This window comes from Lineus longissimus, chromosome 11 (assembly GCF_910592395.1).
Source record: "Lineus longissimus chromosome 11, tnLinLong1.2, whole genome shotgun sequence".
NCBI lineage: Eukaryota > Metazoa > Nemertea > Pilidiophora > Heteronemertea > Lineidae > Lineus > Lineus longissimus.
In genome coordinates, this window is record NC_088318.1 from 3,782,156 (window position 1) to 3,807,922 (window position 25,767).

Sequence of the window (25,767 nt, forward strand, 5' to 3'; positions counted from 1 at the left end):
GGAGAAAAAAAACCGGATCTCGGGATGTGATAAATGGGCACTTCAAAGTTTGTTATGTTTAGTCCAGATCCAACAATTGTATCCTTGATAAATGTCCCAAATAAAGTTTGTACTTTTTTGACTCTCTGGTTAGGTTGTTCTGTCCTCTGTCTCATTGAGAGGAATCAGTTCCTGGCCAAATTCCTTGTGTATGTGGGAAGTATCTCCAACAGCACAGGGGCAGATCCAAGGGAGGCCTATGGCCTGTTATGTGTAGCACTATGCGATTCACTGATTCATTCAATATTTCAGTCAGAAATCGAATGAATAGTTTCTTTAGTGAAAAATAAATCAAATAAATTGTCAATCGAATCGAATGATAGGTTGTTTTATCAAAAATGTATTGGAAAGAGTTTAAAATATCAAGACCGAGATCAAACAATCTCATTCGATTCTTACAAATCACCTATTCAATATTAATCGCATAATTCGTCATATAGATTAAAGTAGATTTCGATATAATCAAATAGTTCTTACAAAAAATTGAATGATAATTTGATTTTAAGAATGAATGTTCATTCGATTCCATATCAAATGAAAAGCAATATTCGATTTAAAAATCAAATGGTCTATTTGATTTAAATCGAATGACCTATTCGATTTAAATCGAATGAGTATTCGATTTCTAAATCAAATTGTCTCATTCGATTCTGCTCCTATTCCATTCGATTCTAATTGGTTGCTAGTTTGTCACGTGACTATGATTGACCAATCAAAATCGAATAGAAATCTACACAAAATCGAATGACCTATTCGGTTTTAAATCGAATGGTCTATTCGATTCTGCTCCTATTCCATTCGATTCTAATTGGTTGCTAGTTTGTCACGTGACTACGATTGACCAATCAAAATCGAATAGAAATCTACAAAAATCGAATGACATATTCAATTTTAAATCGAATGGTCTATTCGATTTTAAATCGAATGACCTATTCGATTTAAATCGAATGAGTATTCGATTTCAAAATCGTATATACTTCTTATTTGATTCTGAAATTGAATATACTTTGATTAAATTGAAAGATTTGGTGTAATTAAAATCGAAAATGCTTCGTTTTTTGACCAGTTAATGCGATATATTTGAATCTGATTTTGATCTATTTCTTTCACCTTTTGATTTTTTCTAAGTTATATTCGATTATGAATTTATAGTGTTTGATTTGATATACAAGAAGAACAGTATTTTTTGTTGATAAATGTTTGAAAAAAATCGAATGAATATGCAAAAAAATCAAATGATTGAGGGAAGAATCGAACAAAGTTGATTAAAATCGAATAGATAGGCACAAAAATCGAATTTTAATTGCAATGTTGCTCAAATCGAATTTTGCTACAAAAAACATGCCATAGAGGCCCTCCCCCTATTTTCTGCTGACTGGTAAAAACATGCTGTGCCCCAAGCCCAGCCCCCCCCCCTTTCTCATAATTCTGGATCCGTCCCTGCAGCAGTACCAGCAGAAAGGAAAATTTGGGTGAAAGAAGTCGGCAAATCAAGACAATAGGTTATTAGATGAACTTCCTCACTGGAAAAACAAACCAAATTCAATTTACCACCCCAGAGAGAGGTTGTGACCTTTGGAAACCCCACTATTCTGCTGTGGATGTGGTACAATCATATGACATAAACAATCATCATGATAGCCTAAAAGTTTCCTATATGATTGTAACTCTTGAGCTGCCAATTACCTGTTAATCAAACCATCATAAAAATATGGTCATGGTGGTGAAGTGATGATTACTGATGAAGTGGTATCCCTGCCGGTCCACTGCGTACGGAGTGTAATGAAGGGGCAGCATAAAATGACATTACCACCCCACCTGAGAAGGGGATGGAGATCAAGAAAGACATGTTGCTACATCGCTGTCCTTCCTGACCCTGCGACCTGGCCTTGTAGACCTAGTCCTCGGACCTCGGGACAAATGGTGGGGTGGCGAGCCAGCTATAAAGGTTGCAAGGTGGATATTGATGATAATGTGTAATTTAATGATAATGTCATATATAGGACGTTCTCTCAGTAACTGGGGACGCGTCCACACAAAGGCACATCTTGCCACCCCGTCTTTGTCTGGATTTTTTTCGCTTATTAGGCAATCGACCAGAAAGGGGTTAAAGATTCGAGCTGACGCAATCCCGTAGTAAAATGTGTAACGTGAGTGCACGTGGTGTATTCATTGATAAAATGACCCCAATCCAAATCGAGGCTCCATTCATCCACATATTATTTGTGCCAAAGTTGTTGTTTTGTAAGAATCAAGACCATTGTCAGATTGTGTTTGTCATTTCGATTACTGCTGTGTATTGTTTGACTAATTAGTATTGCTCGTTTAAGTCTCCCGGTGATCTTTTGTGCGACCTGGTCTATTTGTAAGTGCGCGTGCCCGCATTTATAATCAGCCCCCAGTCCGCATTTTCTGTCAGTCAGAAACAAAATGGCAAAGCTAGGGAGAAAGCGTACGGAATCAGGCACAAGCACGGGCAGTGGAAAAGCTCCTGTTCCAGTGGAGGAGTCGGTCAAACTAAAGCCTAAGATCACTCTGGCGAATGGTGTGGCCATTATTGTGGGCACGATCATAGGATCGGGGATCTTTCTCACCCCAAAAGGCGTCTTGGAAGGGAGCGGCAGTGTGAGTTATTCCCCATGCACATGGTGGCCATGTGTCTCGATTTGTGTAGTATTTTGCATGGTGGCTGTACATTTTGTACAGTGTGTAGGCTATACATGTGGCAATGTATTGCCAAATTTTGGGAAGTTGATCCCTTGGTCATCACTGTGAGAGACAAGACAACCAGTCCATTGATATTCAATGTTGGTCTTGTCTCATGACCTACTCAGTCTCATGACCTACTCAATGTCTATTCACCCTGTTTACTGTTGGGTTTTGTGTTCAAATGCGTTCATTTCGCAGTAAATTCATTAGTAATGCCTGGCTTAGAACTTGGAGGTTGATAATGAGGTTGTGGGATTTAAATTTTTGTGGAAATAATGTTATGTATAGGCCTATGACCAAGTAAAGTTAAAAGTATCGCTTATAGAAGATAGATGGGGAGGCAAGAGATATATGGCGGTATTGATATGTCATCTGATGTTACATCACCACGTCGTAGGAAGCTTGTGGGGTTTAAATTTACAATCCCCGATCGGAATTGATGTAGTTAGATCGCACTCGCCTAAAAATCCATTGAACAGTGACACTTCTTTAGTCAACTGATGACCTTTTTTTGGGCGGTGAACGGGGCTTGTAAACACATTCCTCTAACCCTTACCTGACATAATATGGCCACTTTTTAATGTGAATTGACGATATGACAAGGACACTCGAACTTGTCTGAAGGCCTAAAAACTTTGGACAACTGCCATGAGCTACAACCACTGTGCCGGTTTGTTCCCGGTGAACGCTTGAATAGTCAGAACCCAAACAAGTTTGCTTCAGTCATGTGTGAAATCGAGAATGCCAATGATTCCAAAAACTGCTGGCTATCGAATCCCCTCTATAATATTATAATAGTACATGTATATTGAAACATTGGTTTATTGAGCAAAGAAAATTCTATGGACATTTTTAAAAAAGGTCCTTTTGATAGACGTCTTGTTTTTGAAGTCATGCGTGAACACTTGACTGCTTAGAACCCAAACAAAGTTGCTATGGAACATTTGCCTTTACAAAGTAAACTCCTTTGTTCCAGTTGACAAGCATGACTTCAAAAACAAGACCTGCATCAAAATGACCTGTTTTAAAAATGTCAATAGAATTTTCTTTGCTCAATAAACCAATGTTTCAGTATACTGTTATATTATTTATAGAGGGATTCTATAGTCAGCAGTTTTTGGAAACATTGGCATTCTGACTCTTGATTTCACACGTGACTGAAGCAAACAAGCTCTTAAATTACAGTCATATTCTAAAAATGTCGCTTTTCACGGTTGTCCCCATTGTTAAATTTTGTCATCCTCTCACTAATAAAAATTAGCCTAGTAAGGGAGAGCATTGTGTAAAAATGACGATAAAGCAATTACCTTATCATGAGTATGACATAAAACACTATTCATGAATAACATGAATAATTGTGTGTAGGATGTTGATGATATTGATGGACTGATCTGCCTTTCAGGTTGGCTTTTCGTTGATCATCTGGGCGGCTTGTGGCATCGTATCACTGATAGGAGCTCTCTGCTATGCTGAACTGGGAACAACTATCGTGACGTCTGGCGGTGACTACATCTACATCTTGAGAGCGTTTGGTCCCTTCTGGGCTTTCCTCCAACTATGGGTATGTACGATTGCTATCAATCATGGAGGTGTCTTGCATTGTTCGGTTTATGTTATGATATCTTATAGCATTCTGAATGCTATATCCTTTAGCATATGTTATGATATCCTATAGCACTAGCAGTCTGAATGCTATATCCTATAGCATATGTTATGATATCCTATAGCATTCTGAATGCTATATCCTATAGCATATGTTATGATATCTTATAGCATAATTATGTTCTGATATCCTATAGCATTCTGAATGCTATAGGATATCGTAACATAATCATAACAATCTTTGATATCATCGAGGATGAGTACTTCTGAGACAAGAATATAGAGGGTTTTCCTGTCTGTTATGTAATAGTGCGGCGAACATGTCCTTGTCTCGCATGTTGTCATGTGCACACGTGTACAGTAACTACTCACCAATTCTGTAGTGTACGTAGTGCTTTAGAAGAACTTCCAGAGTGTTATTATCATGAATATAGATGACAACAGCTTGTCATATTGTCTGGCTCAGTGTGAACTATCATTCAATATGGCTATGCCTACATCAGCAGAGTCTATTTACATACATTATACATTATTATTGACATTATAACATTATAACATTAAAAAAGCTGCCTGTCACTTCGGTCCAAGGCTGTTGTGCTTTAAAAGAATTGAGAAAGTTGGGTTGGCAAAAGCAGCATTTGTTCTTGCCCAGTTGACCATCACTTCGCTGAAAATGTGGTTGGTGGTACATTGTATTGTGTGGGTGAAGTTTAATACAGTTATTTTATGATAATTTTGTTGTTTAACTGTGAGGGTACACAGTTATTTGTCCAGCTAGGTAGCTGTTCAAAATACTACCACAATGTACTTTGCACTTTGTGCCCCTACCTATACTACAGATCAATAGTAATCCTAACCTCATGTTTTTTCCAGCCGGTCTTGTCTCGACATAAGTTTGCCTGCTTTAACCCTATAATCTTCATTTAGGTGGTTTTAAACGGCTCATTACCAGATGTAGAACAATGTACTTTGATATTATTTTGATGTTGAACATTTTAAAATTGCATAAGCATTTGAACTGTGTAAAAATACATGTCTCTAGTAAGGCCCCTTTTTGTATTGAAGTGTTTACAAGGACTTGAATTCCTAGATCCCTTTAAACGAGAGTAGAATGTTTAAAGATAATGTTCTTTTTTAGGTGAACTTGATTGTCATCAGACCGACTGCCCAGGCGATTGTGTCGTTGGTATTTGCCAATTACGCCTTACAACCCTTTTTCCCATCATGCGTTGTACCAGATCCAGCTGTCAGATTACTAGCAGCCCTCTGCATAGGTAAGTTTCTACCCTTTCCTCACGAGTGCACAATCTTCCCTGGGCATCTGAGGGGGGGGGGTTCAAACGTACTAAAATAAAGACCAGTGAAGGCATCTGAGAAATAAATGACTTTTATGGCAAGCGTTGTACTATTGAGATGAGGTAGATGATAACCGTAGTTTACAACAATGTCCACTGCCCCTAATCCCTGTTGTTGGACTTGGGTTGTGTTGCTCCGTCGACACGTGTTTCTGCCCGTCGAGGCTACATGAGGGAGTCAGGGATAGACTTGTTTGAAGTTAGAATGGTAGAGGGTAGAATGACGTCACGACCTTCTCAAAATCATTGTGACGTTGTTGTAGGATTTGTTGTGTCCCCATGATTCTTATCGACGCAATTGACCGAAATAACAGTCACCTCAATTCCTCATGAATTCTTATTATTTACAATGAAGGTGTATCATTTGGTTTGGTCCGCCTCAGATAACTGTCGTAGCCGAATTCGCCATTGAATGCTACGAGATAAGAAATGGGAAATAAAGCTTCCTGCTTCTTATCTCATATGATATATGATAAAAAATGATGTAAAATGTCTCATAAGCCCATTGGGGCTGGCTGTAACTTACAGGTGACAATAAACAAGTATATATATATACATGCATACCCCCCCTCGGTCGTCTTGTTTGTCGTTCTTCTTGTCAAAGATCCCGTTATGAATCAAACATCCCTATTCATCAATATGCGCGATTATATCTCGTATTGATTTTTCATTATTGGCACTTTGTTGCTAGGCGCCAATGCTGATGGTATGCTTTTAGACAATCCCCGTGAACGGGTGGCTCACGGGCCAATAAAAGACCATGAGTACTATTGGCGGTTTTGAATAATGGTGGCAAATCGTTTCCCATGAAATATCCGTAAGAACAAGTATGAATTAAATCTCTAATATGTGTAGTGTGCTTGGTGATAGCTAAAACGTTGTAAGCTAGAAAGTTATTATCGTTGAATCTGAACAGTCCTGGCACTCCCCAATGTGGATTGGAAACAGGATGTGTCTCGGACCTTAAATTATGCTCTTGTCACAGCTTTACAAGTGGTTTATCGATCATTATGGTCGACTTCTGTAAACAGGTGGTATCTTTTGACCATGTTTCATTCATGATGCAATATTATTTTAAATTCTATTGAATTTTCATTGGTGTGATAATTTTGACCTGTTCACACCCAGAAGCGGCCTGATCACCGTTTTCATTACTGTTGGTTGTAACCATTGATTATTTGCACCTGTTACTTCAGAGTCCTCTTGATTGCGAGTTTAGACAAACATCTGGACAGTTCCCAGAGTTGTATAATTCATTCTCAGATTGTGATATCATTTTCAAACATCACCTGATGAATGAATGAGGGAGACTGCATAACTTTGGGAAGACCACAAACCAGATTCCTATGAAAAAACAATTTTAAAGATACATTATTTGATGACAGCTCTGTCTGACAACTTACTTTAGGTGTAGAACAGAACTTTTCATGGCAATAAACTTGGGACATTCACATTCGCATTCACCTTGAATCATTCCAGAGGGACATCTGGAGGCAATGCCATTGCCAGGGACCAAAGAATTTCGGCCCTTATCAATATCGATATCATTCATCGTTATCATATGTCAGAATCTTGATCATTCTTTCCACGGGCTGCATAAATCCATCCCAATCATCTCCGTCTCCTTGGCAACGCCTTGTGACCTTCCAAAACTTTGACGTGGAGAGCCCACATATTCTGTCATTGTCAGATGTCGAACCTGAATTACCTATTAAAAGTTGATTAGCGTTCCTGTGGGGTATCGTCAATACACCGGATCCTTGCGATCAATAAATCTCTAATGGAAAAATCGGCAAAAACTCTCTAGTACCTTTTCAGTAAGGTTGTGGAGGTATTGGCTGTCTTACAAGCACGGTGAAGGTGTAGCTTATTGTCGGGGAAAACCTGAGGCAGAAGCCAAGGTTTTCGGTGAAAATTTTGGTTTGTCTCCAAATCAAGAAAGTCGAGTGGAAGCGCTGAGTAAAAGCGAATATGGCAAGCTTCCAAAAAAATGACAGACTGAAATGAAAATGTTTAGTGGATCAATAAGTTTGTCCTAAAATGTAAGTGTGCTTTAATTACCATTATTCACATGTGCTACTGTTTAGGCAAAGTAGCCGCAGACTCGCTGAATTTATGTATCAGAACTCTGGTTTGAAATGGTTCAGTATTCATTGTCACACTCCTATCGTTTGATAATCCATGGATGGAATAAAACAACTTGGTTCAGTTGTTTAATCTTGCTACTCAGTCATGTTAATAGTGCATGCAGCTGTTTATTATTTATTCTATAGCTCTAAATTTGGCCTTGTGGACTGATTGCGACCTTCAGAGTGTGCCAGAGCCTTTATAAGCATAGTAAAAAAGATTACACTTTGTTTTAAGCACAGTAAAAAAGAGCACACTCTCAACACTGCGACACTACATTATATATAACAATCGGTCCATAATTCTGCAAGGTTTCTACCTCACTACACTCTTAATCCGACTAAGTGTAGGATTTGTTCCTTTAAAGCCATGCTGATTCAGCCAGAAATACAATCCAGAGTTTTCCCGAGGATCGAACCCGGGTCCCAGTGGTATAACAAGCTGCTCTGTTAACCATTAGGCTGTGAGGCCCCTCAAAAAGTTACTCATGGTCAAGAAATAAGTTACCTCATCCCGATGTGGCATTTTAAAATTTGATTAAAAGTATTACAAATTTGAAAGACATCTGTAGTTACGAATTAAGCGTCTCGAAATGTAAAAACTGCCAAATTTCTCACCCCAGTGCTGTATGTTATGCGTGCAGTATTCGATTCAGTTTCAAGCAAGTAACTCCAAACCCAATCATGTGTCTCTCCTGTCCTCTTGTGGTGATGCCTCCCCTCAATCAAAGATAGATTTCTAACGAGATACGCGCTGCCAACCACAACAAGCTTGACCAAGCATCTACTCAAGATATTGCTTTGTCCAGTGCGTAATTTCATGCGAATTGACTCTTCTGTGTAGATGAGGGGAAACGCTTGGTCATTGGTATAAAAGTCTTCGCTTATGACTTGTTTGGGTTCATAGAACAATAGTGGATATGATCTAGTCTGATAGTCACTTCATAACACCACAAGCATGAAACTGTAAACCCCATTATTTTAGCGAGTCTAATATTTTTGCAAGAAGGGGTAATTGCAAACTTCAGGGGTGCAAAAATGCTCATTTGTAATGGTTTATCATTTGAAAAATTGTGCAGAAATAAATGGCAGTAATGTCTGAGATGGATGTTTTTAGCTCACCTCTTAGCAGAGGTGAGCTTATCCCATACCGTGGCGTCCGTCGTCCGTCGTCGTCGTCGTCGTCCGTCGTCCGTTAGCAGGGCACGTTTCATAACTGTTAGAGCTATTGAGTTGAAACTTGGTACACATGTACCCTTATGTAATGACACCTGGGAGACCAAGTTTCGGTCCGATTCGTTTCATGGTTTGGCCACCAGGGGGCCAAACGTTAAAAGTGAAAATATGCAATATCTCCCTTAATAGTAGTCGGGAAATTTTGAAAAAAATATGGTAGGTACTTCTAGCAAAGGTGCATCATATATCCTCCGGGTTTTTGATTTGATCTCCTTTTCAAGGTCACAGAGGTCAAATGGTGTAAATTGGCCGTTAGGATGTAACGATGGCACGTTTCTAAACTGCAATGACTATTGATACCAAATTTGGTACACATTTACCCCTTAGTCAGGTGATCTCAGGGACCGAAGTTTGGTCCAATATGATTCACCACTTGACCACCAGGGGGCAAAATCCAAAAACCTTAAAAGTGTGATTATTCCTTAACTTCTTGCTCGATTGCCACCAATTTGATATCATGGGTACATCTAACCACCATACAGTATATGTCACACAGGTTTTTAATTTGACCTTCTTGTCAAGGTCACAGAGGTCAAATGGCGTAAATTCGCCGTCAGGCCGTAACTATGGCACGTTTCTTAACTGCAATGACTATTGATCACAGATTAAGTACACATGTACCCCTTGGTCAGGTGATCTCAGGTACCGAAGTTTGGTGCGATCTGATTTGCCGTTTGGCCTCCAGGGAGCTGGCCAAATCCTAAATTCTTCAAAATGCCATTATTCCTAATAATGACTTGCCCGATTGGCACCAATTATATATCATAGGTACATCTAATTCTAACAACCATTCAATGTGTCACCCGGGTCTTCTTTGATTTGACCTACTTTTCAAGGTCACAGAGGTCGAATGTACTGTAAATTGGCCATTTTGGGGAAATTGTAATTGCTTGGACCTACATCAAACCTAACACTACATGACACAATACCATGCTCTTTATCCATCTTTCCTCCACATGAGGTGAGCACAATGGCCCTGGCCATTTCATTTGCAAAAACATATGAGTGGTGAAAGTAAAAGGTGTGTTTGTTTGTGTTTTTTCAGGTATACTGACTTTTGTGAATGTGATGAACGTAAGATGGGCGACGAGAATCCAGGACATATTTACTATTGCGAAACTCCTGGCCTTGGTCATCATCATCATGACAGGACTTGTCATGCTCGGAATGGGTATGTATAATTTCATAGTTAAAGCACCCGCAAACAACTGATTTTAATCGCATGTCATGATAATTGCTTGTTTGCGATGTTCATCGCTCACAACAGTGATTATAATCACATGAAGATGCAATCGCTCGTTTCCGTGATTTTCGTATTGAAATGGAAATCTTACTGACCCACTCCAGGGGACTTGTAGCTCTAAACTTGTGCCGTCTGCTTGGGATTAAAAAACAGAATTACTTCCAACTTACAAAGCAACAAGATCTTGAATGGTGCCTAGCATTGTTTGTTGGGCAACAGGTTTTTCCAACTCCATGTTTATTTCTTTTATTGAGAAAATGTACTTGTCTGGATATTGATTGCAGTTATTTTGAAGCTGTCTTTCATGTATTCTTCTGATTTGGGAAACACTCAAGGGGAAACACTATAGATCCATGCACTTGATTGGGAACAACGTTTACAAAGATGTCGTGTCTCGTCACATTACAGTAATGTAAAAATGCTGGGTGACGTGACGACGGCCAACACTACGTTATGTAAATGTTGTTCCCGGCCAACACTACGTTATGTAAACGTTGTTCCCAATCAAGTGCATGGATCTATAGTTGGAAAAAGGCCTATTTTGAAAATCTGAAGGGAAGCTGGAATTTGTATCAATACTCCTGCAGCTTCTTCCCATCATGATAAAAAAGGATGGAATACATGAACTCTAGCCTCAAATTGAACTCGGCATTCCTGCTGAATCCATCTACCATTGTCATGGTTATATCTGGTGTCTAAAGTTCAGATATGTCAGATCTTCTTTCCATTAGGACAGCAATATCACATTTTTGCATGGTGGTTAGCTATTGATGACTTCGATCAGTCTCCTGATTGTCAATCTACAATGCCAGCAGCTGTTGACACAATTATCATCAACGATCAATTGGCTAATCATAATTGACAGAAAATAATTGAGTAATTTGCTGAAGATGAGTTATTTACAAATTATTTGAGATAAGGGCCTTTCTATCTGTTGGCAATGATGGTAATAAATATAAACTAGGTCTATGACCTTATTAATTGCAGTTTTTCTCTTCCTTGGGTTCATTATCATATAATTACATGAATCAATATTATCATAGTACACATGTCCAAAATGAGTACCAGTAATGATGAATGAGATAAGATTCCATGATAAAACGATTTGATATTCTTCTCCGCAATGAGATTGTTTTGACCTCTGCTTGACCAAGACCAAGTAAAACAGTTAGTAATCTGCGACAATAATTGGCCGTGCTGACCTTACCAAGAGTTTTGAGTCTATCACCAATAGTGGCAATGCAACAAACTCTCCCAGAAATGCAAGTGGTAACGCAGATAAGGACCAGCCTACCTTCAATCAGTAAGACAAGAGATAGGGCATGGGGAAGACATGTATGATATTGGACTGTTAGACCCACAGTGTTCTTCTTTTTCATTTGGCGACCCCACAATGTGTTGGTCTGAGGCACTGCCCTGACGAGCTATTGTTTCTAAAGTGGACCTGCTCAAATGTTCCATTGGGGACCCGAACTTCCCCAGCATCGTTTGAAGGTCATGCAGTGTTAGGGTATTGCCATTTGTATGCAAATGGATGAGAATGGTTGATACCATTTCCATGGTGGATCTGGCGCTATACAAGACTCTGTATTGATTGATTGATTGATACCCATTCTGTTGTTGATAATACGTCAGTCCAAGGAGGATACCGCGGTGACGTCACATCACGTGATCCCCACCCATATTAGTGATCGCTATGGCCAATCAGATTCAGTCTACTGACAGCACCAGCACTGAACACATCTCCACGTCTCACTGTCTGGTGCGCTCCTGTGCACAAAAACACCAATAGACATGAAATATTGCAATACCTAGTATGGCTTCTTCCTGTGTAGAATAAAATTTACAGAGCAGATTAACTTCCACGAATAAAAAAGACGTTTGGCGTGGCCAAAGTGCGGAAATAATGGGAAATAATGTCTCCGCTAAAATACACTACGAAATACACTAGGCAATGCACTACGCGATACACGGTAGAGATGCAGTTGAGTTTGTTATTGTTTTGACTTAGAAGCCCGCCCATATCATAATATATTCATGTATTCATGAAGTATGAACTCATTTCTGTCCCATACAACTCGAAGAACAGTCAATTTCTCCTTAAATCATCACCGAAACCGCGATATCCGCAGGAAGATTTCGTTCTAGTGTCCGAAAATGCATGATCTTACAGGGGCGCTAACTCGACAAATAGAGGGGATCTATGCGAGTTTTAGGTATTACAGGTCTCGAACCTGTAAAATCTGTAAACATGCCTCCAAATCCTATTATGATAATGAAGAGATTGCCCCATATCTGGGAGACTGTTTTGAAACCATCGCTAATTTTGGAAGATCGGTGCCGGCTATTTGGTTTAAAAAACCCTATTTTTCCCCATCAAAACAGCACTTTTCATTATTCAAATGATAGCTTATTGTCTGAAGACTTATTTCATAGCAGAAAAGTACTAATAACTCTGATTTGATGCGAAAAATCTAACTTTTTTGATGACTTGATTTTCCCTTGGCCGTGGATCGAGTTTGTTTACAATATGCAGCGCCATCTTGGAAAAGCCGTGACGTCACCGCGGTATCCTCCTTGACGTCAGTCAATAGAATTCTGACGAATCGACTATAGCCGCACTTACACCACCTGAAAATGGACCACCAATCTTGGTTCGGGAACCAATGCCGCACCATCGAAAATCCACCAAGCGCTTACACTAGCGCTGCAGCTAGTTATAAAATCCGGCTACAGATGGCGCGCAAACAATAAATTGCATGCGCAGAAAGCGCCATTTCGAAAGCGCCGCCTGGAGCCGAACCATCTAACTAGCTAATTGCCGATCCATTTGCGCGTACACCACGACAAAGCCGAGCTTTTAACAAGCCGGGCGAATTTGGACCATCAAGCTTGGTGGGACAAATTCGCTCGGCAATTTGTATCGGCAATGGATTGCCGAACCAATTTGTCGCGGCAATGTGGTGGTGTAAGTGCAATTGGTCCACCAATATTTCGTGGTGTAAGCGCAGCTATTGTTTGCCCATCTTATGGGCTTTCAATCATTACCTTATTGGATTGAGGAGCAGAATGAATCTTTTGCGATAAATAAGGTATACCCCCAAACAATGTAGAGTTTAGAGTAGGCCTACCCTGAACTACACCCTGGGCAAGCAGTTAATTTAATATCTCCATAATAGTAAAGTGCAGTGTGGAAAATGTAGAAGGAAGTAACTTGAACAACCAAAAATTTGTTTTTCGAAGTCTGGAGATAGCGCCTGCCTTTGAGCTTGGTATCACAAATAAACCTGACGGAAATTTCTTGTTGGGGTGCCTCGAATTCTTAGAACGATATTGGTGTGGGTGGGTTATAACAGTAACTTTAGCTTCCCTACCTTGTCGTGTTAGAAAAAAAACTCATATCAGATTGTGAAAGGTGTCCATAGAAAAATGGCGGTGAAGGCTGGATGCAAGGGTTGTGTACAGTATTGTGACGGGTAAATATAGAAAAAAATACCCTGCAAGTCTGGGTTTATAAAAGAGGTGAGGACAAAAAATGTAGAACAACAGGTTGTGGGTGTTGTATTAGTTCCTAGGTAGTATCTTTGCACTTTCGGAGAAAAAACCTGATCTCTTGTTGGTGCACATGGAGATGGCAGACGATTTGAACACTTGGCTTTTGTGTTTTAGAATAACACCTGCTGTTGGTTCATGGAGGTTGTGGCATCACATTGTTCTGCTGACTTCTCTACCGAATATCTAACCTTTCAAAGTACATCCTGCAGGCCTTTAGGTCTGCCTGGCGTACCTTTTCCTTAGAATTCATCTTCAGGAACCGGACAGGTTTCGATAAACAATAAATCATTCTGCACTCTGGCAGTTGCCCTGTCTTTCTCACTTGCTAGTCAGAATGCACTGATCAAAATACCAACAGAGCTTTTGTGTCTATTTGATCTTCACTTGAAGAATGTTGTGTGCTGCCCACGGTGAGAAATGCAAAGTGTAAATAAGTTTTTCTCTTACAAAGGTCAGGCCTCGGGGCTTCATCTCATTCTTCTTGCCCTTCTTCTTAGGGCCATGGAGGTCAGGAATAGGGCTGTGGCCTTCAGCTCTTCCTCCATTCCCCACAGTTTCTTCTTGACATTTCAATCCTCCGGCCGGGCCTCCCACTGTGCTTCAAAAAAGGTGTCTGCCGTGAAGTCTCGTTTTGTTCAAGTTACCTTCTGGCTTTTATGTTTTTGACTATAAACCCAGAATAGGTCTATGTATCCAGCTGTTCTCTCACATTCCCTTGGGACATCAGGGTGCAAAGCCATGCCTTCTTCCGGTATCCTGCGTTAAAAATAACGACACCAAAATTACATGTTAAAACCAATGTTGGTCAAGTAAAGTAAAATTTTGTTAAGCAGAACCATCTTTCCACTCTTTAATGAGTTCAACCCGGGCCCTACCTACCTATTCGCTGCCGTTTTGGTTTGTTCAAATTACCCGAGCGTCTTGGCGAGTTCAGCTCCTGACGGGATCTGCCTTTCCAGCTGTTGTCTCACATTTCCATGGACATCCGGGCGGGTGCATAGTCCATGCCTTCCTGCAGCGTCTTCTTTAGAAAAAGCACTCTTTCGTTGAATGTTTTTTAATACCGATGGGTCAGGTAAAGGAAGATTTGGTTACAAATAACCATTTTCCACTCGTTTTGATGAGTTCAACCCTTGGCCTACCTGTCTGCACCCATAAGGTTGCAGGAGTTGAATTGTTACCTTATTTCTATTGCTTTGCTGATGTTATGAGAAAAAGTTAACCTTAACATCTCCAAGTCTGTGTTTGCTACCACATGTATTCCGCCCACGCCAAGTATTAAGCTTACCAATGGTTTGAATTATTTGTTAAACCTTACTCAGTACTATACAGGTGCTAATAAAGTTCAAAAGTTCTATGGCACTATTGACCTTATACAGGTGCTATTTCATTATGCACGTACTCACGGTCCTACACTACTGATGCACTTTTAATTTATATGATAATTTGATGTCATAATGATGGTTTTTTGATCCCTCCTATGAGTTGGTGTGAACTCGTACTCAAAGGATTGAAGAACATTACATTGGTGTCGTAACGCTGACACTGAAAATCTCAGGGGGAGCTCAGTACATGATATATATTTCATACTCAATCTCCATTTACCTTTTCAGGAAAAATCAGCAATTTCACGGATTCCTTTGAAGGCACCACGAGAGATGTTGGAAAAGCGTCACTGGCATTCTATTCTGGCCTGTTTGCTTATGCGGGATGGTGAGTATGGATATTTTTTGTCTGGGGCGGGGGGAGCTCGGAGCGACATGGGCCTGGTTTTGCTGTGACTGGTCACATTCGATAAGGCGCATACTCAATCTATATAATCTGGATGATAAAAAACAATAGTTTTAACCTGCTAACTGCGTAAGACGCCATATGACGTCCGGGCCTAAGAACTGTGCATTGCGTAAGACGTTATATGGCGTCCTATGTTTGTGACTCACCTAAGCCCAGGCAACACTCAAAAAATCGATTTGGAATCCCCTAAGATCGTCAGCACAGTGTAGTTTACTCTCAGAACGCTACGGGCCACCACTGGCACCAGTTTTTGAGCTGAATCATGGCCACAGCATGCAAGACGAAGCGACTGTTAGATGAGGATATGCATGTGTAATCTAATTACTTACGTAATATGACGCGTTCAACAAATAAAAAATTACACGGTTAACATGTTCATGTTATTCAATTTTAAAACTCTATCATGTTTTTTTTAACACCTTGTGTGAGCGGGTGGCAGGTCCTTATCTGTTATGCATCTAAAACCATACATATGGTATTCAATTATATGAGACCAAGAAACTGTCAATCAATTTATGATTTTGTTGCACCTGGTCATTGTAACGGTACTCAGCGTCATCAGTTCAGCCTACATTCAGTACAAACCGTATGAATGGTTTCAATCCTGTGGTTCATGTCTTACTGTTCAAATTCTCACCAACAGGTTCAATCCGAGGTCAGCATGACCCCTGCTGAGGCAGGTTTTAAAAATCTTTTCTGTTGATATCTTTCAAAAATTTTCATTGATGATGTTCAAGATCTTGTATAGTCATTCATAAAAATGAAAATTTGTCCTGCTTCACACCTTTTGTTAGTTGAGAAGTGTCACTCTCAATCAGGCTGTTCGAAGAGTCTGAATGGCCTGTCTGGACCGTTGCTGAATTCTTTACAATATTCAGTTTTGTGAAGAGAAACTGGCCGTTCTGGTCATGACTATGAAAACGTAATGAAACATAAAAGACAATTCATGGTTATAGAAGATTTATAAATACCATGGGTTGGAGTGATTTGTGTCTCGGCCATAGACGTTAAAATTTCACTAATATTATTCATTATTTCACAATCATTTGCTCGGAGAACAGCAATCATGTTGTCTTGGACAGATCAATTCTACTTAGAATAGTACATGTACTTTTAGGTTTGCATTCAGGTTGTTGAACATTGCATTCTTGTGGCCTTATAGTGTATGCCAGTTGGATGTCTCTGAAAGCAGTCGATAATGATGAAATCCTCTGTAAGTCTGCACTGAGTCACCATCCCACGCATTCTAATATTTGATGATATTGGATGATAATTATGCGTGGTTTTTAGCTCACCTCTTAGCAGAGGTGAGCTTATCCCATACCGTGGCGTCCGTCGTCCGTCGTCGTCGTCGTCGTCGTCGTCGTCGTCCGTCGTCCGTTAGCAGGGCACGTTTCGTAACTGTTAGAGCTATTGAGTTGAAACTTGGTACACATGTACCCTTATGTAATGACACCTGGGAGACCAAGTTTCGGTCCGATTCGTTTCAAGGTTTGGCCACCAGGGGGCCAAACGTTAAAAGTGAAAATATGCAATATCTCCCTTAATAGTAGTCGGGAAATTTTGAAAAAAATATGGTAGGTACTTCTAGCAAAGGTGCATCATATATCCTCCGGGTTTTTGATTTGACCTCCTTTTCAAGGTCACAGAGGTCAAATGGTGTAAATTGGCCGTTAGGATGTAACGATGGCACGTTTCTAAACTGCAATGACTATTGATACCAAATTTGGTACACATTTACCCCTTAGTCAGGTGATCTCAGGGACCGAAGTTTGGTCCAATATGATTCACCACTTGACCACCAGGGGGCAAAATCCAAAAACCTTAAAAATGTGATTATTCCTTAACTTCTTGCCCGATTGCCACCAATTTGATATCATGGGTACATCTAACCACCATACAGTATATGTCACACAGGTTTTTAATTTGACCTTCTTGTCAAGGTCACAGAGGTCAAATGGCGTAAATTCGCCGTCGGGCCGTAACTATGGCACGTTTCTTAACTGCAATGACTATTGATCACAAATTAAGTACACATGTACCCCTTGGTCAGGTGATCTCAGGTACCGAAGTTTGGTGCGATCTGATTTGCCGTTTGGCCTCCAGGGAGGGGGCCAAATCCTAAATTCTTCAAAATGCCATTATTCCTAGTAATGACTTGCCCGATTGGCACCAATTTTATATCATAGGTACATCTAATTCTAACAACCATTCAATGTGTCACCCGGGTCTTCTTTGATTTGACCTACTTTTCAAGGTCACAGAGGTCGAATGTACTGTAAATTGGCCATTTTGGGGAAATTGTAATTGCTTGGACCTACATCAAACCTAACACTACATGACACAAGACCATGCTCTTTATCCATCTTTCCTCCACATGAGGTGAGCACGATGGCCCTGGCCATTTCATTAATAAAGCATTGGGCATTGTCAAGAGTATCCGTCGCAGACGGTTCGTAGAATGGTACATAGTCAAAGAATGGCCAACGGGCGGATCAGAATCTCTCTGAGTCTGAATAGGGTACCGGAATGCATTAAATGGGTCAAGATGTACCGGTACTGTTCTATCAGTATGCTGTGCACCTATCATTTTCTTTACCATATGATTATTATCAATTGTAAAATGGGACTCGTTGAGTTGTAACTGCTATTATTTCTGGCATAGCAAATACTCCCCCCCCCCCCCCCCCCCCAACTTATGAGGAGGCTATAGGCAGGGGCCAGGTGGGTCAGTGAGTTTAACAAAGTGCCCGACAGATGTCTTTGCCAAATCTTATCTCTAACTGCATCAGCACTGATCTCTCTCGCACCAGGAATATATTTCTAAAAGCAAATCAGACCAAGGATCCTAAATATGCATATATGTCACCTGGGGGACCAAGAATGGGATCCCTTGCTCCTGCCCATAGTCCCTATTTTAAAAAAGTGCCCCGGTACCGAAGAACTGGAACCATTTTTAGTGAGCTTGCTGTGCTACCACATGTCTCATAATAAGAAAGAAATTCAAAATTGTTCACTTCGCCCCCCAGAGAGTTTTTTGCCTTCCCAAGGCCGAAAAGCTGGCTATACCCCTGAATATAGCAGTGAATTATTTGTGCTCTTAAATATTTCTTACAGGAATTTCTTGAACTTCGTCACAGAAGAATTAAAAGATCCCTACAGGAACCTGCCACGTGCCATCTACATCAGCATCCCAATCGTCACCACAATATACGTATTGGTCAACCTGGCGTACTTCACAGTTGTCTCGCCGTTTGAGATCTTGGAGTCGAACGCGGTGGCTGTGGTAAGTCAGCGGTCCTAATCATAAGTTCAAACCCCTCATTTGAACCAGCTGACCCTTACAGTGAATATCATTAGTTTAGTGATGCCCTAATTCAATCATAACTTGCTGACCCTCGGAGTAAATATCATTAGTTTAGTGACACCCTCATTGAATCGTACGTAACCTATTGATGAAGTGGAAGTGTTATAATAATAATAATGTCACGCATTTATAAGTGCTTCTCAGTAATGGAACTGTTAAAGCGCTGTGGGATATCACATTATTACCCCGGTCTCCACAGAAATCAATCAGGGGTTTCAAGGAGCAACCACAAGGCGCTCACTTGAACTCGACCAGTAGGGGAACCAAGCAGTGACTCGGCTGGGAATCGAACCCACGACCTCCTGATCATGAGGCCGACTCTCTTCCACTGCGCTACCGCTGCCCCTGGAATCTGGACTAGCTGTGTGCTCACATGACTCACTGTTTCAAGAGTCCCATAATTAACATAAGAGCTATCAAAAAAAGTTGATCCCGCTGAAGGATTTTGTCTCGGTCGCTCTAGTTCCCCATGATCCTTTTTGCAGACATTCGGAGACAAGGTGTTTGGTGTCATGGCTTGGATTGTTCCGGTCTTCGTGTCTCTCTCCTGTTTCGGAACAGTCAACGGTCTGCTTTTCACATCGGGCAGGTGAGTTAAATTTAGTGAAGTGAAATCGAACTGTTTACACGCACTGAAAACTATCAAGTTTATTTGCATCCAATTGACGTAGGTTTTAATAGTATCGCTATTCCAATATCATACAATCACAAAACACCCGCACGTTTTCATGCTCATTTCGTTCGACTTATCTACATGTAATATTGATTACGTTCGATTATGTTTATTCTAACATCTGATGAACGCCTGTTCATGCGGTTGTTTCACAATTGGTTTTACAATTGTTTTTTTTTTAAATATTAAATGACGTGGACTGCGGATTTGATCTAAAATTGCTAAAAATGTTCTTACATTCTTTGTCAATATTTGTAAATGTGATTAACTGACAAAGAAAAATGTTTACTTTTCAGATTATTCTTTGTTGGTGCTCGAGAACAGCAACTCCCCAACTTTTTGGCCATGATCCACGTAGAAAGGTTCACACCTATGCCTGCCCTGTTATTCACAGTAAGTTGAAGTTTCCAGGAGATGACGTTTTAAAATGAAAACAAACAAAATGATATCTTGGGAATGTTGTTGTCCATCATACAGTAACAAGAAATTTAGAAGATGTCAAGACATCTTTGAGAGATTTTGTTTTACACTTCTGGCGGAATTACCTTTGGCAAAACAATTCGATGCTTGTCTGTGACTCTGTGGTAGGAAGTCAGGTTGCCGTCGTCTCGTTCATGATTTCTTGTTTGATTTATTTTTGTTCTGGCATTTCTATGTTCTGTTTCTTTATTCCAGGCTGGTCTGTCTCTACTCATGTTGGTCTCCAGCGACATGTTTGCCCTCCTCAACTACATGAGTTTTGCTCAGTGGTTGTCTGTCGGAGCCTCGATAGCTGGGATGCTGTGGCTCAGATACAAGGAACCTGACCGACCGCGGCCTATCAAGGTACGACACATTTTCCAGTATAAAAAGTAACATTTGTTTTTGATAACTCACCTGTGTCTGTTGGCAAAGCCTAGTCTCTAATCATGTCACCTGCCACAACTACACAAGCTTGGCTCAGTGGTAATCTGTCTTTACCTTGATAACCAGGATGCTCTGGCTTCGAAACAAGGAATCATGTTTAATCACAGTAAAGGCACAACACAGCTGGTTGTTGATATGAAAATAATGCTTTTCTTTTGCATGTACATGCATGCATTTGTAATTTTGGGGTGGATCAACTCAAGTATGAAGACTTGGGTATCTTTCTTTGAGAGACTGTATGAAGTGGTTGTTTTAAGTGTCTCGCCTATTACCTCCTGGACGAAACCCTTGGGCTGTAGCCAGTGTACCACTGATTTCTCCAGAAGAGTGGTTCAACTCTCGTCTGTAGGCCTACTCTGAAAAAGGTCACAAAGTTACAACGTGATGTCTTTTCAGTTCCACCCAATCATCCCAGTGACGTTCCTGATGTTCGTCGGGTTCCTCCTCATTTTGCCTCTCCATGCGGCGCCCATGGATACGGGGATCGGTCTCCTCATCATCTGCACCGGTATACCTGTCTACATCATAGGACTCGCTTGGAAGAAGAAGCCAAAAGCTTTCGTTAGATTCATTGGTAAGTTTTCACAACCAAAACCAATTATGTCCCTGTGCTAGACTGCTCACCATTATTGACAACTGGGAGATATTTTGAAGAACAAGTCAACGACATCTGTGATTCTGCGTCGGCCGGTGATTTTCAGACATTTGGCAATTCATCTTGATACTAACTTGCAGGGCATGGTGATTTGTATAAATGCTTTCTCCTACTTTTAACCTTGCTTATCTACATATTAGATGCCTCCTAACACTCATGAATGTATTCATTACAGAAAAGCTTACTCATGCGGGACAAAAAATGATGAAAGTTATGTAGGCACACGATCTAAAGGTGATATGAATGAAGTAAAATTAGGAAGATCAAAAAAGTGCCGAGAGCCCTTTTTCGGAATTCTTAAAATTCAACTTATACATTTTTCGGTTCTCTGGTTACTTTTGCATTACCATTTTCATGAAATGTTAAAAGGGCACTGCTGACTAAATTCATCTGGTTCTGAAGATATTGAAGAAGAACAAAAAGTCTGAATAGAGTTGAGTGCTAAAAAGGCTTACATATTGTGGAAGATTATAAAGCTTATGATCTCTGCTGTGTGAAACAAAAAGATCTCTCTTCTGCGTGTGCTGTGGGTAAAACTGGTTATGACTGTAGCTCTCAGGCTTCCCTGTGCCTTCATAGCTTGTTTGATTCCATTGGGAAACTTTGTCTTTGTCAGCTATTTTTCATGTTGTGTGTGACTTCTTCTTGTATAACCTTCTTCCGCACTGCCAACCTACCAGTAATTTTGGTCAAAGTCACTGAAAATTGGGAAATTATTGCACATATTTCCTGACAGAGGGTTGGCAGATCTGCACTTTCCTATTTTCAAAGTCCTTCCCATTGACCCCGAGCCTTTCATCTCTGTCCAGTCTAATGCCTTTGTGCTATCTAACTTAAGTATTTTAGCTTCCAGGACATCCTTCGTTACTCGAAGGCTGCGTAGCCATAGGCTGTTTTCTTATAAACTTGTGCACGTATGGTGTTGTTTCGGATGTGTCCATTGCATATTCCCTGGTACAACCAATGCAAACGCCCAATAAGCCAAACAAAGGTTCATATTGTGTGTGATGTGTTTCAAGGTCACAAGCGAACAGTCTATACGGTGTGTCACAAACAAACTGTTTACTCAGAGCTCAGGTTGCTCGGAAAGAGTGTCCCAGTTTTCTGAAATGTATTGGCCATCCTATCAGGAAAAGGTCGATCTTTAAGATGTCACACTAATGCTACAAAGTGTGTTCATGAAGTGATGGCAGTTTTCCACAGGATGTGAAGCACTATCGGCCATCAAAAACGCACTGGTAGCAGCAAAAGGACTAATACGGGAGATACAGAAGGAGCGAGATGCACCAGAGGAATAGAGAGTGTCCGTCTGCTGAAGATTTGCTAGCCCTCAAGAGAGACATTACATGCAGAGCTTTAGTATGGCTAAACATTATGATTAATATTTCCTTCTTTATTTTCAGTTAATTTGACACGCAAAGGTCAGAAGCTGATGTCGGTCGTGCCACAGGAGACCCCCAGCAAGGACTAGAATAGGAAAGTCGCATTTATGGGTCATCAGTTAACATATCGATGGCATTTGGAAGAAAGAATGTTAATGAAATCGTGTACGAGCAAAAAATTACAATGGAAAGACGAGAATGTTCAGAAACAATTCGTTGGAAAGGAATACCAAAATCCATGCATTGAATTAAATTTTTATTTCTGCCACCAGGGTGCAGCAGTGTCTAGAATGTAGTTTGAATTTGTGTCTTTAATGAGAGTAGATCAGACTTTGTTGGAGCAGCTTGAAAGAGACAAATTCAATGTTTGGATTAAATTTGATTTGCATTTCTGCCACCAGGTTGCAACGGCACCAGGAATGGAGTTGGAATCTGTACGTCGAGATCTGACTTCAAAGGTGCAGCTTTTAAAGGACATGTTTTATTTGAACGTAATATCAACGATTTGGCGTGAATGTATTTTAGTTGTAAATTGCTTGACAAGTTCTGATCAAATTACTGTAAACCGTCAAACCTTCGTGCCTATTGTTTTCAATTATTCTAGCAGATTTAATGAATAATGTCAATTCCCGAAGAAGAAAATACGTTTTCTTGATAAATCGCGAGTCTGCTGAAATACAATTTGTGAAATCTTTTAGATTTTTGCCGACCGATGCGAAAATCTGGTGAATTGCTCATTTTCACTTGCCAATAGACTTGATATATCGCGTTTGCTGTTTCAATGTTCACGATTTCAAAATTTGGGTTCGATGGTGCATTCGAATACTCACGAAGATTTCTCGGTTTACAGTCATCTAGTGTCCTTCATTGCATAATCAAAAAAGCACAAAGGGACGTTTGTCCACTTGTGTTAGGTTTTGGCGAATCTGGAGGCAGTTGCTTCACTTCCTCCTGTTGGGGGTATTTTAGAGGTGGAGTTTCAAACTCATGGTTTTTCTCCCTGTAGAATCATTTCCCAAGACTGCCGAGAATCTTTTTTTATCAAGCCTTCCAACTTACCGAGCGGCCTCCCAACAACACTGTTATTCCAACTTAATTGAATAACTTCTACCTTTTCCAGGACAGGCCAGCTCAGCAAACTGGAAGACCTGTCTGATTCTTGGCACTGTGGGGAGTTGATTCTCCAGGGTGGGGTAATTAAGACTCCCGAGTCTTCTTGCCCGAAGTTTCTAAATGTGAAAAAAAACAGCATGACTGGTGGTCTATGTTGAAGTTGGTCTATCGTAAAACGGTTCTCTCCACACTCTAGGTCAGCATTACTGAGGCTGCATTAGTCTATGCCTGTACCAAAAAAATTAGAAAAAAATTAGAAAAAAACTAGAAAAATGAAAATATTAGAGGCTTCCAATTTTCTGTTGTACTATGTAAAATGGCTTTGCTGAATAGAACCTTTGCAAATATGTCTGTAAATGACTGAATTTCTGGGCCTATGTGTGGAAATTTCTTAAAAGAATTGCCATCCTGTAGATGGCGATGGAGTAATTCACGAAAGAATTATTCATTGTTTGCTAAATTTTGCGTATAGAACAAAAACTCTTTTGAAACTAATAGCTGGTGACAGTGAATATTGACACAAAGCTTATCAGAAGTATTTGAAAAATGGCTGTTCTCCCAATCATGCCAATAGGGTACATGCAAATGGTCGCTATTACAATGTACATGGTGCTGACTGTCAACGCGGGTGTTGCATTGTAGGTCAGGGCCCAGTTGTTCACAACAAGTTTTGTCACTGTTCCCAGCATTGATTAACTTGGCGTCTGATCTAATGCACATAACTGAAGAAGGTAATGCCAAGTAAGCTAACGCCAGCGTTCGTGACAACACTTGATTAAATCAAGTGTTGTCACGAACGAAAAGTAAACCGAAGTCGGGAGTTTTTTTACACAGAAATGAAATATGCAAACAATTTTTTTCTCAAAATCGTATTTATTGAAATTTAAGGGTATTTTAGGAGCACCTTTTTTTCAAAGGGTTTTTCAGGTTTTTCAGGGGGCGTGCGAACCCTGTGATTTGAACAATCGGACCTATAGAGTCGTAACGTCATTTCAGCCATCATGACATACTTCTGACGCCTACCCTAGTGAAAGTCAACGTCTGCTATAAGTATTTGGATGCTGATACGCGATCGTTTATTGATCTACTGTCACTTTCTGTCAGTTATTTAAGAGAGTATACTAAAATGGCTTCATTAGGTTGCGGTGGCTTGTAATTTGAAACAAGCCATTTTAGACTATTTAAAAAAAAAACAGAAAAAAAGTAATGTCATTGTGTTGTCTTAACTCAGGCTTAAACATTGTTGCACTGGTTTGTGTTATGAAACATATCAATTTGCAAATAATGTTGTATAAAAAATCTAAAAATATCAACACTGTCCAGTATCTTTTATTGTTTTTCTTTCATTTAGAGTTTTGTAGATAAAGATTTGGTGAAATAAAATGAAATGAAATAAAAATATTATTTTTTTTGCTAATGCTTTTCTTGGTGATGAGTGTATTTTTTAGGCATGCGTGTTTTGATTATTCATTACTACCGAAGAGAAAATTTGCGGTTGTTTGGTGAGTACCGTAGGTTGAAATCCAGGTCTTGTCTTTAAAGTTTATGACAGTTGTGAAGCGCTTTGAGACAGACCCAGATCGGTGCAAAAACCCTACAAAAAGATTTACTGTTAAAGATTTCATCAAGTATGGATTAATGGATTATGGATCTAATCTATATTTGTTATTATTAATAAGCTAATGAGTTATTAAGTGTGTTGTTAAAAACATAACTTTAGTCGCAAACCGTAATGTTGATAATTAATTGTGAAGTATTTATTTGAAAGAATTTTGCGCGACTCTTCAAATTTAACCAGTCTTTGTTGTAGAAGGTTTTTGGTTTGATGGTCGAAAAACATACTATTGTGAGGATTATGCAGTCTATTTTGAGGTATGAATCAACTGATTGAATGAAATTGATAGAAAAATTTTCACAACAAACTGAAGATCAAAATGTGATTTCGACTCCTAACAATTTCTGTTCCAACCAAAGCTTCTGCAGCCAAATTGAGGCGCAGTGTATTTAAGTCA

General features: G+C 40.0%; 1 protein-coding gene across 2 annotated transcripts; it reads left to right on the forward strand.

The window, feature by feature from the left end:
- Positions 1-2,266: 2,266 nt before the first annotated feature.
- LOC135496342 (large neutral amino acids transporter small subunit 1-like) lies at positions 2,267-25,062 on the forward strand. 2 transcript variants are annotated; one of them, XM_064785621.1, is made up of 12 exons: positions 2,267-2,664; positions 4,151-4,309; positions 5,489-5,624; positions 10,113-10,238; positions 15,479-15,578; positions 18,777-18,945; positions 19,512-19,615; positions 19,996-20,092; positions 20,375-20,524; positions 21,002-21,179; positions 21,436-21,494; positions 22,664-25,062. In XM_064785621.1, the coding sequence occupies exons 1-11, from the start codon at positions 2,470-2,472 to the stop codon at positions 21,477-21,479; spliced, it is 1,458 nt and encodes a 485-aa protein (XP_064641691.1). In that variant the 5' UTR covers positions 2,267-2,469; the 3' UTR covers positions 21,480-21,494; positions 22,664-25,062. The 2 variants fall into 2 exon arrangements, with proteins under 2 accessions (XP_064641691.1, XP_064641690.1); XM_064785620.1 differs by lacking the exon at positions 21,436-21,494.
- The last annotated feature ends 705 nt before the right edge of the window (positions 25,063-25,767 follow it).

Excerpts from the sequence above, each read along its gene's own strand:
- LOC135496342 (XM_064785620.1), top strand. The coding sequence starts at position 2,470 with ATGGCAAAGCTAGGGAGAAAGCGTACGGAATCAGGCACAAGCACGGGC. Across the intron at positions 10,239-15,478 it reads ACTTGTCATGCTCGGAATGG|GAAAAATCAGCAATTTCACG; the intron begins GTATGTATAATT and ends TTACCTTTTCAG. Across the intron at positions 19,616-19,995 it reads CTGCTTTTCACATCGGGCAG|ATTATTCTTTGTTGGTGCTC; the intron begins GTGAGTTAAATT and ends TTTACTTTTCAG.